This window comes from Ctenopharyngodon idella, chromosome 3 (genome assembly GCF_019924925.1).
Source record: "Ctenopharyngodon idella isolate HZGC_01 chromosome 3, HZGC01, whole genome shotgun sequence".
Classification (NCBI taxonomy): Eukaryota; Metazoa; Chordata; class Actinopteri; order Cypriniformes; family Xenocyprididae; genus Ctenopharyngodon; species Ctenopharyngodon idella.
The window spans coordinates 22679860-22695768 of NC_067222.1; the positions used below are offsets into that span (position 1 = coordinate 22679860).

General features: G+C 36.7%; 1 protein-coding gene across 2 annotated transcripts in view; it reads right to left on the reverse strand.

The window, feature by feature from the left end:
• The window catches only part of hdac5 (histone deacetylase 5), an 81289-nt gene that overhangs the window by 64338 nt on the left and 1042 nt on the right, over positions 1-15909 (reverse strand). Inside the window, exon 2 of one of the 2 annotated variants that reach the window (XM_051888777.1) lies at positions 899-1137. In XM_051888777.1, coding sequence (XP_051744737.1) covers positions 899-920 — 22 coding nt within the window. In that variant the 5' untranslated portion in view covers positions 921-1137. Of the gene's footprint in view, positions 1-898; positions 1138-15909 lie in introns of those variants that run through there. The other variant, XM_051888778.1, reaches the window with a different exon arrangement.

Genomic DNA, 15909 nt, shown 5'->3' on the forward strand with positions numbered 1-15909 from the left:
AACAAAAAGCAAGTCCAACCATGGTGAGCAGTGTCACCAATATCAGACAATGCAAACGTTCTACAGCTCTTCTTTGTAGGCCCAGATGGATTCTGAAGACTTCTGGACTTCTGATTCTAAGATTTGTAGAATTTTGAAAAATGGAATTAAGGCTGGAATGCAGTACATTACTTTTCAAATCTAAACATATTTTAAAACACCAGGCCTCATACACTTATTGACTCTGTAAAACGTTACAGACAAAAATACAATAAACAATTTAGAATCACACACTACAAGACTTTTTTTCAAGTCGTTCCAAACACAACAAACTCACACAGAAACTCACTTGTTGCTAGTAGACACATAAAAATGAATACAATATGTGTTCTAAAATCACTACAAAATATCACACATGTTTGATATCTCCCAACTAGAAGGAATCAAAGTCTGGAGAAAAAAAAAAAAAAAAAAATCTAGGTAAAATTCATGTAGTGCAGGAGTTTTTAAAATGGGGTCTGGGAAGGGAGTTCTAGGGGATCCATGGAAAATTAGGGAAAAAGAGTGTTAAAAAAAATATATAAAAGAAACAAATAATAAAAAATAAGATTAAAATAAGTAAAAAATGTGATTAAAACAAAGAAATAAATGAGTAAATGAAAATAATAAATTAAAATAAGTAAATAAATAAAAAATAACTACAAAACATAATAATGTAACTTAATAGAAACCAAATATTTTTCAAATAATATTTTAGATTAATTTATAATATGAATTATTCACACTAAAAATTGGATCTTTAAAACATGGTATCTGCATAAAACATCTGATACCTGGAAGTATTATCAAGTGAGACAAAATCTTCCATTAGCAGACATCAATGTTTCAGAGTGCAACATGAATGAGTAAAAACTCTTACCGGGTGTGTTTGGTGAATTCATGGATGACGCCACTGATCTTCTCTGCCTCTGAAGTTTTCCAAGTAGCAGGGAAAGATGCTTTTTGGATAAACCTCAGCGTTCGACCTCTGGTTCGCCTGGTTTCAGAGGCAAGGTGCCGCAAGACGCCGAGTTCTAAAGGGGGTCCTCGGCGTCAGCCATGACTGTAGACCTCACGGGGAGGGCTGTGATGGCCACTGGTGCCAGCTGAACACCCTCACTGCAACAGATACAAACACACTGACCTTAATGGAACTGAAACTGCTGACATCCTTCAAGCCAAAAAATACAATGCAAAATAACCTTCTCAAAATTACAGTAGACCTGTCTGAAAAGCAAAAACATTAATAAATAATAATGTCAAGCAAAACAGCTCATTTGTTTTTCAAAGAGTGAATAAAGTCCCCTAGCTGCCTATTAACGGGTTTGTAAGAGTCATTAATGCCTGTGTCAGAATGCTGCGCTCGTAACAGAGTTGTATATTTGCTGCTTACAAAACAGATCCAGAGGATGCTAATGGATGACTCACCCTGCCTCTAAGTCAGTGGAGATGCACTACAATACCCACGCTGCCTAGCAGCGACTGGATACGCAGCAGGGTAGCACATTACCCACGCTGCCTCTCATTCGACCATGAGCCCTGCCCCAAGCAAAGAATAGAGAGGTTCTCGACCGTCTAGTTTTAGTGATTATTATTAAAAAACTGGCCCACACTTCCTGAGCCTTAGGTCTGTTCAGTATTCAAGTAGATAATGTTATGCATCACAAAGCATTCAAGTTTGGGGATTTTAACATTCTGAAACACACATTTTTATGCAAATCAACACATCAACATGAAATATTAATATAAAAAAAACTGAAAACAGGTCAAAAACTTTTTTGTGCACACCAGGTGCCTTTTTGGGCAAATCTGCCTGATACTTTTGAACAATATGCAAAGACTATTTGCATTAAATCATTGGTAAAACTCGCAGCACTGCATTGAGAAGATGACAAGCTTTGAGTTGCCTTGCATGCACTGAGACGGTAGCCTCACCTGCTGGTCGAATCATGCAAATGCAGTCTGTCCGTCCTCCGGCAGTGAGATTTGTCTAATAATGACCCATTGTTACCACAGCACACTTCCTTCAGTATGGAATAGTTAAAGCAATCAATCAGTTTTCTTGAAATATTTTGTGAACAACAGTGTACGGGTCCCTACTTGCATATCTAAATGAATCAGTATCTGTACGAACATGTGTGCTATCAGCTCAGAGCCAATAAACCGTAATAAGTGACTGATAAATGCTGAAAATAGTCTTTGACGCACTTATAATGTAATTTGAACTTGGGCCAGGACTTTATGGTAGCTGGATTTCTGGAGTGTAATGTTTCGACTGCTAATCTCAAACAGTTAATCTCAAACTGCAAATCCCCAATTTATGAGCCTTTAAGAATGTGGCTAAACATAATGAAAGTCTACAGGACTGTTCCTTAGATCTGTGTTTCTCAAGTTTAACAACCTGCAATAGTGTTTGATGCTCACCAATGAAATTAGAGAAATCAGGTTATCAATGACTAAGAATCCCATGATAAATGAACAGTTGGGATTGACACTTATAAATAAATATTAGATAAAATATTAAAGCACTGCTTCTTAAAAACATATAAATGACGAATTATGTATAAAGAATAGAACACAATTAGGAATGGTTGCAGCTTTGCATGGAGGTGCATATTGGTTAAGTTAACCAAATAGATTCTAACTACAAATACTTTCTTACATTTATTCATTTAAATATATATTTTTTTATATATTTTCACTAAATACTGGCGATACGACAATATTAAAATTCAGGCCAATAACAAATAAATGGTATATTATAATTCAATTTTGTCTATTTAACTTAAAAATAAAATGACTGAAAACTAGAATCAGTCGTTTAAAAGTGCCCCCAATCCAAGTATTGAGTATCTGCTGATACCGAGTCCCGATCCGATACTTGTATTTTCCTAATGGTCTGTACACACTTCAAGTACAATAAAGTTGTTAAAATCAATCCAGTGTATACAGGGATGTGCAGAGAGAGTCCCAAGACACAACCCATAGCAATGCGTTATGACAAGATTGTCAGTCTGACCGCAGATAAAAATAAACAGTAAATAAATGACTTTCGAGTGATAAGTTACAAAAGTGAGCATCACACATGCTAAACACGGAAGCTTGAATGTGCGTGTGATGTGCTAGAACAGACCACACATTCTGCATCTTTCTTTTTAATGGCGGTTGGCAAACCTACTTGACATTGCATACCACTACCTACTGCATGCATGACACCTGCATGGCAGCTGACGTAAAATAAAGGATCGGGCCATTACCGATCAGGTAAAAAAAATAAATAAATAAAAAAATGCTTAACAGGCCCCGATACCCATTATTAAAATCAGATCAGGACATTCCTAGTAGGCGTGTAACAGTTACGAAAAAAATCGAACCGTACCGTTATCCACACATGGTTCGGCACGCTCTTGCACCGCGGTTCATCTCATATCTGACGACGCATACGCATCTATAATATGGTTTGTTGAAAATAAAACAGACAGACAGAGTTAGGCTAATGTATGTTTCTGTCAATCGATATGCATTCGGGCTTCCCTTAAACTCTGTTCAATATGAGTGCCTTAAGCTCTAATACGACCAGTCATTACGCCATCATCACCCAGGTTGAGATTTATACATCATCTTAAAGCTGCATAAATAAGCTTTCCATTGATGTATTGTTTGGACAATATTTGGTCGAGATACAACTATTTGATAATCTGGAATCTGAGGGTGCAAAGCAATCGAAATATTGAGAAAATCGCCTTTAAAGTTGTCCAAATGAAGTCCTTAGCAATGCATATCCACTCACAAAAATAAATTGATATATTTATGGTAGGAAATTTACAAAATATCTTCATGGAACATGATCTTTACTTAATATCCTAATGATTTTTGGCATAAAAGAAAAAATCGATAATTTTGACCCCTACAATGTATTGTTGGCTATTGCTACAAATATACCTGTGCAACTTATGACTGGTTTTGTGGTCCAGGGACACATATTCCTGCTGTCTGTATGCGTTTTTAATGTTAATCAAACAACAAAAGACAAGGAAATCACTCATTGCTCTTGACTGAATAGCTCTAGTAATTTAATTAATTAATAATGATTAATCTTTTTTTTTAATTTATACAGTGAAGATTATATGCAATGTTGTTTTAAATTTTATTAGCTACTTTATTCAATTTTTGTACCTGAAAGCTACTAAATACCTGTTAGCTACCTGGAAAACCTGAAAAGCACTGTTTATGTTATTTGTATCTTTGCCTTACTGTATTTATTTGTGCTGTTGCTCGTAGTTTGATTATTTGTTCTTATTTTCATTTTCATTTGACAGAAGTCCTTTTTTCCCTGAACACAGCATACACTGAACCGTACCGAAACCATGACCCTAAAATCGTGATAAAAACTGAACCGTGAGTAATTTGAACCGTTGCACCCCTAATTCCTAGTATTTGCACCAGTATTTACCACCAAAAAAAATAAATAAATATTGACCTATTTGGCATTTTCGCATTCTCAGCAGATCACCTGCAGATCTTTTCACTCCCACTGGCACTTTCATTAGATTAAGGCCACATGTTAATTTGCCCTGTTTAGTAAATCTGAACCATAATATTACTAATGTTTTTGCTAATTAATAATGGAAAATAATACAATTCAGATATTCAATTTATTTTGTCTTGAGAGCTGCCACTCTAAATTTCGTTGTACATGTACTGGTACAATGGCAGTATCTTACTTGGGGGAAAAAAATCCTTAGAACTCCCTTTTATTTGAGACAGCAGGTTTTCACCGATAAGTACCACTCACATTCACTCATAAAACCATAGAAATCACGTTAAGAAAATTTCTCAACTTCATTAGAGAAAGTCTGAGTATTTTATGCCATGGTCTGCAAATAAAACTATGGACCTATATGGGTTGTTTCTTATGTCATTCTGAAAGGCTTGTTCTTTTCTTTGGCCACAGCCAGCTCTGACATGTCCCAGGGCCTTGTGGGGTGCTAACATGCTGGTACAGTTCCTGGAAAGCCCTGTATTGACTAAAGAGCAGGTTGAAGCTGGTGTCTAAAGCTCTGTCAGTGATTTAATGGAAGAGCTGAAAGCTCCTCCTGTACAAATCTTTGTCACTCCTCTCTCTCTCTCTCTCTCTCTCTCTCTCTCTCCACTCTCGTGCAAGTGGTCAGGCTTCGTGCCAGAAAACTGATCAGCATTTAATGCTCTTAAAAAGGATGGGACATTTGATGAGAGTTAAAACACTGGCTCGCTTGAGAGAATCATCCTTCCCGAGGTGCTTAGCTCTCTTTCTTTGAGGCTGAGTATATGAGAAGGCATCAGTCACTCAACGAGGGTGTGAATAGCGTGGGGGCGGAGATGTGTTGATTAGCGTCCGTGCTTGATGTTAAAGCCTCCCGCATCTCTCTGAATGAAGGTTTCCAGACCATCAAGGTCCACTAATTTCACCATCTGTGTCACAAAATGGAAAAGCAAACCCCAAACTGTCGGTAAAGCATCAAGACACACTTCAAAATCTCTAGATTCAAGCTAACCATATATAAGCATGTTATGTATCAAGAATAAAAGTAGCTCCATGTGCAGATTTTCTCAAATCAAACAACTAAAAGCACAGCTCCAACTCATTTCACACACTAAACTGCACTACAATCTGTCTAGAGCGAACACGGGCATCTCGCTTATATTAAACCCATCTTACGTATCTGCACCGGGTGCATTTTTGACAAAACGCCACAGCTATTTGAGGCTGTCTACACTGGACAAATCAAAGTAAACAATATAAACTGGTACATTTATCTTTCTGAAAGGGTACATGATGATGTTGTTTTGAAGTGTCCATTGCAGCACGTAGCACCGCTATGCCCTGTTCGCTTTGATGTGTTCATGACCTGTTTAATCTTTGAAGGTTGAAATGCAGCATAATTTTACTTGCACTTCTGTAACCAAGCTGAATGACTTTTCTCTTGTAATGTGTCAGTCTTGGTCTCACCAGCTAAACACCCTCTGGCTCCACCTGCTACAGTAGCCACGCCCAAAAACTAACACTATAGGATGAGAAGGAAGGAGACTGACAGATCTGAGCAGACCGCTTTTAATGTTCAGATGGTGCCAGGACGCTCCATGTTTACACTTTTGGGGGAGATAAACCCATGAATGACTTACTAGTAGTCAATGAACAATAAACTTTAAAAAAAATAGTTAAAAGTTAAAAGTATTTTAACATAAAAAAATCTTACATACTTCATCTTTAAAAGAACTGACTCATAAGAGCCAATCATTTCAGGATTCAGACTACACTGTTTTGGATTAAAAAAAGAACTAGCTCATTGATTAAAGTGCCCCTATTATGCTATTTTAAAGGTTCCTAATTTTGTTTTGGAGGTCTCCTTTAACAGGTTTACATGCATCAAATGTCAAAAAACACTTTCATTTTCTCATAGTATACATTGCACATTCCCTCATTTCTGTTTGAAGATTCAGTCTCTCTAAATCCCTCCTTTCCGAGAGCTACTCTGCTCTGATTGGTCAGATGGCACAGTCTGTTGTAACTGGTCTACCGCTTACAGTGTGTGTCAGAAACTAAACACCCATAACCATATCTGAACTTCAACTCTGGAGGCTTCATAAATCCTCAGCGACTCTTCACATCCTCATCCTTTGGAAGTGTATACAAAGACAATATTTTTTTGCGGCATGTACACAACACAAACAGCTACAGCGTTTGAGGGCGAGTCAAAGCAAACGTTGTTCAGAGTAAACAAACATGGCAGACAAGAAGAAATGGTGATAATAGTGTTTGGACTGCTTTTTAGCAGAAAATTTGTAGATGCTTTGGTCAGCTCGCTTTCTGTTTTGTATTGTTTCGTTCCATGTGACAACAGAGAGTGTGCGCACGTTTGTCCTCAGGGTTCCCCCACACAACAGAATTTCTGATCATAAATATTCAACAATTTATAATTTACAATTTACAACACGATCGGTGCGGCCCCGACATTCTTTCGAGCAGATTCAATCACTCTTGATACTCCTCACACCACAGGAAAATCTGATAAGATAATCTATAGAACCATCAAGATAATCGGGACTTTACCTAGGATTGTCGGAAGGGGAGAATTGGGCCCAAACAGTGGCCAGATTATTTTGTAGTGCCTTAAGTGATACAAAAACCAAGGAGTTGTGGCAGGAAGTGGTCACAAGAATAATTGTAGTATTTAAAACCTTTAACCACTTCTGAATGCTGGCTGGAGCACAGCGGATGCATTATCCAATTGACGTGTGAGGATTAAAAATAGTACAACAGATTTAGTGTTCTGCCGCACTCCCTGCCGCTCCCCCATCCCCAGGGACGGACGTACAGACACGGCAGGCCGGCGGGGAATAAGCGGCCTGTTCAATTGCAGGCTGACGGGTGAGCTATTCCACAAAAAAAAATCAGGTGAATGCTGCCTGGTGACCCAGGAAGTGCTCACCTAGGAGACGGCGGAGACAAAAGCCCTTGCGTCATTCTCCCAAGATGAGATCAAGAGGCTTGTTTGACTTGATTTTAAAGGAGGCTCTTCAAATTCAAAGAAGAACACCAGAGTAAGCACTCATTTAAACAAATATAGATAATCAGTCATATGTAGTCGTGCAACGAACAAGATTATTAACATTATACAATAAATAAGGTCTACAATTTTAGTAGCAGGTGCATGCAGTTAGGTAAGGTTACAGAGTCCTTGCTGCTTTAGAGCGGTCAAACCAAAAGCTGAAATTGGTCATTAGCATGCAGCATGGAGCATGTCAGGTATGGCAGCCGCCCAAGAGAGTGGCGGTGTCCTCCATCAGACCTCGAGTCTCTGCCCGCTGTGTTCCAGGATCCTGCGTGGCTCACATCCACAAAGACAAATGAACCTCTCTATCCCTTTAGCAATGGCTGCTTGACACACTTCAAGTACTAATCGAGTCTTTTTGACGCCACAGTACGATCACTTTGCGACTTGAAAGAGACCCCCTTCCAAAATACAACGGCAGCTGTATATTTACATGTATAAAGACCAATAATAAAAATAAAAAATAATATAAATGTGTAAAATATTTTCTGCAAAATATTAACTATAAAGTTAACACTATCTTTTTCTGTCCACCATGTACAGAGTACTGATAAATGATCAATAAACATATAAACTGCAAGAGAATCATACAACTGATGGCCGTCTATAAAATAAAAAAAGTGATTAATCTTATAATTTCCGACCATTCTTTACAGAATGAAATGGTAATAAAATGCCAGATTCTGTCAATTTTAAAATAATAAATAATAGAATAAATAAATAATAAATTAATAATGCTGTGCTTTAACATCAGGGCTCTAGACTGCGACTAAATGGTCACATTTTGCAACCTTTTTTCCTGCCGGTGCAACTTAATTTTATTAGAGGTCAACCACCACGTTACCCAACTGATGAGAGCTGCCATTTCTTTTGCACATAGTCTAATGCATATGAGAAACATCAAACGGTAAATGAAACGTAAGTGGAAAGAAAACACATTACTCGTTTGAGATGCGAAGCACAGACTGTTTATCAGTTCGGGCAATAATAAACAGCACAACGCAGCGCGAGCTCAGAATAGGCTCTTGAACGCTGATCTCAATCACGTGATACTGTTACTACACAGCACTGGGAAAAAGTCTCATGAAAAACAAAAGCTTTTCTTTAAATTGTGACTGAATTACACAGAAAGCCAGTAAAGAGTGCTCCTTTAATAATCACTGAAGTAGGCATGTGACGGTATCAAATTTTCATGCTGCGATAATTGCTGAAGCTTATATCACGGTATATGTATTATCATGATATTGAAATAAGTTGCAAAAAAAAGTGTCATAGTATAAAAGGTTTAGGAAGTCTTTTTCTGATAACAAAAAGAACTTTGAACGTTATTGAAAATATTACAATTACGCAATACACAAAAAAATTTTCAAACAGATTAATGTGCAAAAGAATTATTAAGAACAACAGGTAATACTTTACAATACATTAGTTAATGCATTAACTAAGATTAAGAATGAGCAATAGCTACATTTGTTACAGAAGGTATTATTTTTTTGTTAATGTTAGTTAAGAAATACAACTGATCATTGTTAGTTTTAGCTCAGGTCCATTACAACTTTTGATTTTAGTAATGTTATTAAACATTAAGAAATTAATGTTTAATAAAAATTAACTAAGAAATTAACATTAAGATTAATAAATGCTTTGAGTATTTTTAATTGTCAGTTTGGTAGTAATGAATTAGCATGCTAACAAATGAAGCCTTATGTCACTAAGTGCACTTTCATTCAGCACGTCTCCTTCACTCGTTCCGCTATGTGCTTCTCATGCACGTTGGGCTTGCGTGTGTCTCTTTGACGCAGCTTAAGCGGTGCATTTGATTATTTGTGCATTTTATACTCTTAATGGGGAAATTATCCCAAAAATGCAAATAAACACCCAGTATAACGCTTACACTCTTATTATAGTTTCAGTCACAATCCAGTACTGCTACTAGGATCCACTGCAGTGTGTATCACATCATTAGATAGTCACCACTATTGTGCCGTTAAGAGTCTTGGTATAGCCTATACTTTAAAGGGATAGTTCACCCAAAAATAAAAAAATTCTGTCATCATTAACTCATCTCAAGTTGTTCCAAACCTGTATGTTTTTCTCTCTTCTGCTGAACACAGAAGAAGATATTTTGAAGAATGTCGGTAACCAAACAGTTGACAGTAGCCATGGACTTCCATAGTATTTTTTCAATACTATGGAAGTCAATGGCTACAACTGTTTGGTTGCAGACATTCTTCAAAATATCATCTTCTAAAACACACCTGAAACGCACCTTTGACGTAGTCACTAGATTACTCACTGATCACATGGCACTTTACTCAGCTGTTTTTGAACCTGTAATGTCCAGAGCAGTCAAAAAAAATTCACTCAACTGAACCAATGCATCTTGTGGAGGTAGAATTGGATTTCCCAGAATGAATCTGGCTTTATGCCCCCAAAATTGGCAATATTGTGCAGTTAAGCGTCGGTGGGATAGCCTACTCACAGCAAATCACCCTGAATAAGAGACCCATTACAAATATAAACCCAGAAAACTGTCAGAAGTCTATTGGGAAATTTGGTCCATTCTTTTCAATATTCTGCTGAAATATAGACCAGTATAAATTAAAACAGTAATGTCTAAAATAAGCTGTGTGACACAGTTTGCAAAAAGACTGCTATTCACTCACCCAATAGTTCACTACATTTTGACAAAGAATGATATTCAGATTCGCACAGAGCTCTGTTGAGCAACACCACACAATCCAGAGCATTACTAAGAAATCAGACGTCAGAGAAACCAAGGAGAACGCTTACAGACAAACACACAAAAGATTCGACTGCATACACAGAGGTTCAGAGGGTGTGTGTATGTGTGTGTGTGGTGGGGTGGGTGAAGAATTCAGAATTATGAATAAAAAGACTAATTGTCTGACATCACCTGATAATAAATTCATCCATCTCAAAACCCTGACCACAACAAAAGCAACTAACTAATTAAAATAAACAACTGACTAGTTGATTGTATTTAATGGTGGTGTTTTGTATTCAGTCATCCTCTAAATTTACATTTACAAATTTACACCTCCACCGCTAAAATTATACACATTCAGACAAAGGTCTTGAGAATTATGTTTTTAGGACAGTGTATCAAGTGGGAAAAAGTCAATCAAAAAAAAAATAAATAACCAGAGACCCCAGAATTCTGTTCCATCTTGGGCTTTTTTTAACAAAAGAACACATCATACTTAAAAGCTCACTAAGAAATGTGTCCAAAGGGTATCAGATTAACCTAAAAACAGCCTAAATACATAGTAATACAGTGAGAAAGCCTGGGTTAGAAAAAATGCCTCAAAAGTGTCAAAGGAATAGTTCACCCAAAAATGAAAATTCTGTCATTAATTACTCACCCTCATGTCGTTCCACACTCGTAAGACCTTCGTTCATCTTCAGAACACAAATTAAGATATTTTTGATAAAATCCGATGGCTCAGTGAGGCCTGCGTTGACAGCAAGATAATTAACACTTTCAGATGCCCAGAAAGCTACTAAAGACATATTTAACAAATCTTTTGTTTCGAATCAGTGGTTCGGAGCGTGTATCAAAATGCCAAAATCACGCCCCCCAGTGATGAACCACTGAAATTGCTAAATGTTTCGAAACACTTATGATGTAACAAAGCCTTGTTTACTGAAATCATGTGACTTTGGCAGTTTGATACACGCTCTGAAACACTGATTCAAAACAAAAGATTCGTAAAGCTTCATGAAGCAGTGTTTTGAAATCGCCCATCACTGGATATTGTTGAATAAAGTCGTAATTTTGTTTTTTTGGCGCACAAAAAGTATTCTCATCGCTTCTTAACATTAAGGTTGAACCACTGTAGTCACATTAACTATTTTTAATACGTCTTTAGTAGCTTTCTGGGCATCTGAAAGTGTTAATTATCTTGCTGTCAATGGAGGCCTCTCTGAGCCATCGGATTTTATCAAAAATATCTTCATTTGTGTTCTGAAGATGAACGAAGGTCTTACGGGTGTGAAAAGACAAGAGGGTGAGTAATTAATGACTGAATTTTCATTTATGGGTGAACTAACCCTATAATGACAAATGTGAAATGAAAAAAAAAAAAAAAGTACACTTCCCTAATGTACTTAAAGTGCTCCATTTCCGCACACAAATTTTGTACTTAATATACTAAAAATTCTTCTTTAGTACTTCTTAATATGATCTTAAGAACATCTAAGTGTCCTCAACTGTGCTATTTTGAGACACCATAAATATGAACTAAAATGCACTAAAATACACTAGTGTATGAAAAGGTGGGTTGAAGTGTACTACAAGTGGTAACCAAATACATTTTTTTCAGAGATAGTATGTTAAAAGCACATTTTAGTTCATATTCATGGTGTCTCAAAATAGCACAGCTGAGTACACTTAGATGTTCTTAAGATTATCTTAAGAAGTACCAAAGAATTTTTAGTACATTAAGTACAAAATTAGTGCATGAAAATAGAGCACTTTAAGTACATTGTGGAAGTGTACTTTTTTTTTTTCACCTGGGTGTGTGTATATATACACACACATATACATATATATCTGTGTGTCTGTGTGTTTGTGTTGGTTGTGTTGGTTGTTTTGTTTGTTAGTTGTTGTTTTTTTATGAAAGTAGTGTCTTGTGGTCACCAAGGTTAGTTTGCATTTATTTGTATACTGTTAACAATTTAAAATAACTGTTTTCTATTTTAATATATTTTGTTACTGTGATGAAAAGGCTTAATTTTCAGCATCATTACTCCAGTCTTCAGTGTCACATGATCCTCCAGAAATCATTCTAATTGGGTGACACATTTCTTATTATTATCAATGTTGAAAACAGTTGTGCTGCTCAATATTTTTGTGAAAACCATGATAATTTTCCCCCAGGATACTTTGACGAATATAAAGTTCAAAAGAACAGCATTTATTTGAAATAGAAATCTTTTGTAACAATACAAAAGTCTTCACTTGTTTGATCAATTTAATGTGTCCTTGCTTATTAAAAGTATTAATTCCTTTAAAAATACATATATAAATAAATAAAATACAGACCCAAACTTTTGAATGGTAGTGTATTTATATGAATATATGACAAAAATCAAATAATATCACAACATATTAAATATAAGCCTTGTCCATTTTAAAAATAGCCTAAGCTTAGTTGGCTGTAGATGCTGCACCCATTGAATCACTCCTATAAATCCAAAGACAAATGACTATTCTTGTCTTGTTTTTTGGATTTTCATTCACTGCAGAGAGTGCATGAGGCACAGCTACATCACCGCTTTGATCACTACCATGTTCACAAGCTCATTACACAAACTCTTCCTGGAACTGGAAGTTACACCTTGATTACACAGTCACTAGATTACACATTGATTACATGCCACTTTACTGTTTTTGAGCCTGTAATGTCCAGAGCGATTTAAAAAAAAAAAAAATCACCAATCATCTGCACAAATTATGGAAGAGAAAGTGGATTTCCCAACACTGAAGCCCCCGAAAATATACCCCAACCATAAATGTTTAAACACAACAGTCTGCTAAAATCCTAAAAGGGAGCTGTTGGATGCCTCTGAGCGGACAGGATCATGAAAGAGGGTACAGGTCATCCACAGCGTAACCACGGCAACATCTGTTTTCAACGCATCAAAATATTTTCGGATTTTCACACTCCTACATTCCACACTCACCTCCTGGCCCAGAGGGGTTACGCTCATATTGTTAAGCAGCTGAAGGAGGCTGGTGTGGCTGTGGGTGTTGCAGAGGTTCGGATCTTTTCATTACTAAGACTCACCGTGCCCTTCATATAGAACGCAAAACAGACCACAATTCTGCATTCCATTCCGACAAACCACGTCGCAAAGAGGAGGGTGTGAACGTGGACATGTAGGTGAGGAACAAGGCAACCAAAGAAGTGGAACAAGTTTTACACACAGACACAATAGGAAAAACTACAGATGTCCAGTGCAAAATTTCAACTTTAAATAATTAGTCAACTTTTATTGACCTACTCTAAAGACAGAAAGTACTCTGAGTATCTATGCACCTATAAAGTACAATTACCTTACATTTACTACAAGCAATGTGCAACTCAGCTTCTCTGAAAGAGCGGATCAAAGTCCAACAGCCTGTCAGATTGAGCCAATCAAAACAAACCATGAGCAAACAGACAAAAATAGACAAAACTATATATACTGTAAGATAAGAGGAAATACAACTGAATAAAACTACCAAAATATAAAACCGTTATACAATTTTTAATAACTTTTTAATGCATCTTTGGTCACCTGTAGACAAAAATATAGGCTGAATGAACAGGAAAGTAATCCTAATCTAATCCGATGCACATTATGTTGAATCCGTATTGTATAATCAAGTCAAAAGGTGTATTTTAATAGAAAACAAGGACATCCGTTACTTCAGAAACCACTGTTTTGTTCTCCATTTCTTCTCTTCTAATAGATTATTGCTGTACTGACATTTAACAGTGACTGTCATTATTTTCAATGCAAACTTGCCACTTTCCTAAATTATACTTCTGGTTTGTAGATTGCACTAGGGGTGGGACAAAAATATCGATATGGCGATATATCGTCATCCTCTCTGTGCGATACAAGAATCGACACACTGGCGCCAAATATTGATATTTTAATTAATAAAATAAGGCGCTATAAATAGATTTCCATGCTCCTAACGTCGCTACTTCAAGGTGGCGCTCAACGCATGAATGAGGAAAACATGAACATAAGTTAACTAGCGTAAGAAAAAGAGGTTTTTAATGGGATGGCGGACAGCAGTGTGAGTAAAATAATAGATGCCCCAGCCACACTTAAATTCGGACGCATTTAGGCTTTTATTCCATTGATGTGACAAACGTAGACATCTTTGACGTTCTTCACCGAGCGCTTACACATATATACATGGGAACGTTTGAAAGCAGGTGTCTATCAGCGGATTCGTCTATCAGCAGATATATTAGAGATCTGCTGATGGACGCCTGCTTTCAAATGCTCCCGTGTGAATCTGAATCTCAAAATGCTAGGCTATGCTGGTATCGTCACATTTTTAACATTTTCAAATACCCAAATCGGTACCTTTGACAACACTATTCGCAGGATTATTTTAAGGAAGCTGGTAAACACTGATGCTCCCAAGTTTAAATAAAAGAGGTTGGTAATTTTTTAAATGTACCAAGTTTATATAAAACAAGTCGATAAGCAGTTAACTTAGGCTAAATGTGTCAGTTTACAGGCAAAGAAAAGGTTAAGCTTTTAAAAAGTATTTACTTAAAATGTTACATTTAATTCAGACTGAAAAACTTTTTGTGCTGTTTTCTAACAGTTTGGACATTAATAAAGAGAGAGAACCTGCACTTAACCTTTTCACTGGCATTTTGTTTTCATAGTTAGACAGATATCGTGATGTATCATTATAGGATTGTCTAGCAATATATCGATTATCACAGAATCGCTGTATCGTGATATCGTTATCGTGAGCCATGTATCGTATCGTATACCCACCCCTATATTGCACCTTATTAATCGAATTATTTGGCTGGCACGATCAACCCTCTGCACATTTTTTTAAGGAACAGTTATGTTTCTCTTCAACAACAGATGGTGGTCCTCATCAGATCCATTTTTGCAGTGATGAGGGCATCATTTCCTGGATAAAACCAATGGCGTCAACTCACTAGTAAACGTGACTAAGGCAGATTGTGCTTGTACTCTTGAGCACGGTCATATCCACTATCAGCTGACCCCTCTCACATCCTAAAGAGCAAACACAGCTTTTTAAGCTTCTTCAATGGTTCGTTTAAAAAAAAGTCAATAATCTTCTAAATGCATGTAAAAAAAACACTACATGAGATTCTCACGATTCAGAAGCACCACAATAAAGTGCAACCAAAACTATTTTTGTCGCAGTTCACCTAGCCCAATTAATGTTACGTAATTGAACCTGACCTTGCAGTCCTAACCTACAATGATGTGTTCATTGTTACACCCATTTGAACTCATAACATAATAATGCTATAATGGCATCATCTTCCATTCACACAAATCAAAACAAATGAGCCACATCCTGCATTAGCCAGGAGAAAAATGTCAATCTTGGCGCATGAGTGATACACCAGCCTATTACTGGGACAGTCGAAGTCGTGACTTCATTTGATGAGTTAATCAGGGGAGAAAAAAAAACCTGAGGAATGATTTGATTACTTGGAGTCCTCAGTCAACCCACTTGACAAGAGAGGTGAAAATGCTGAACAGCGGACAGCTT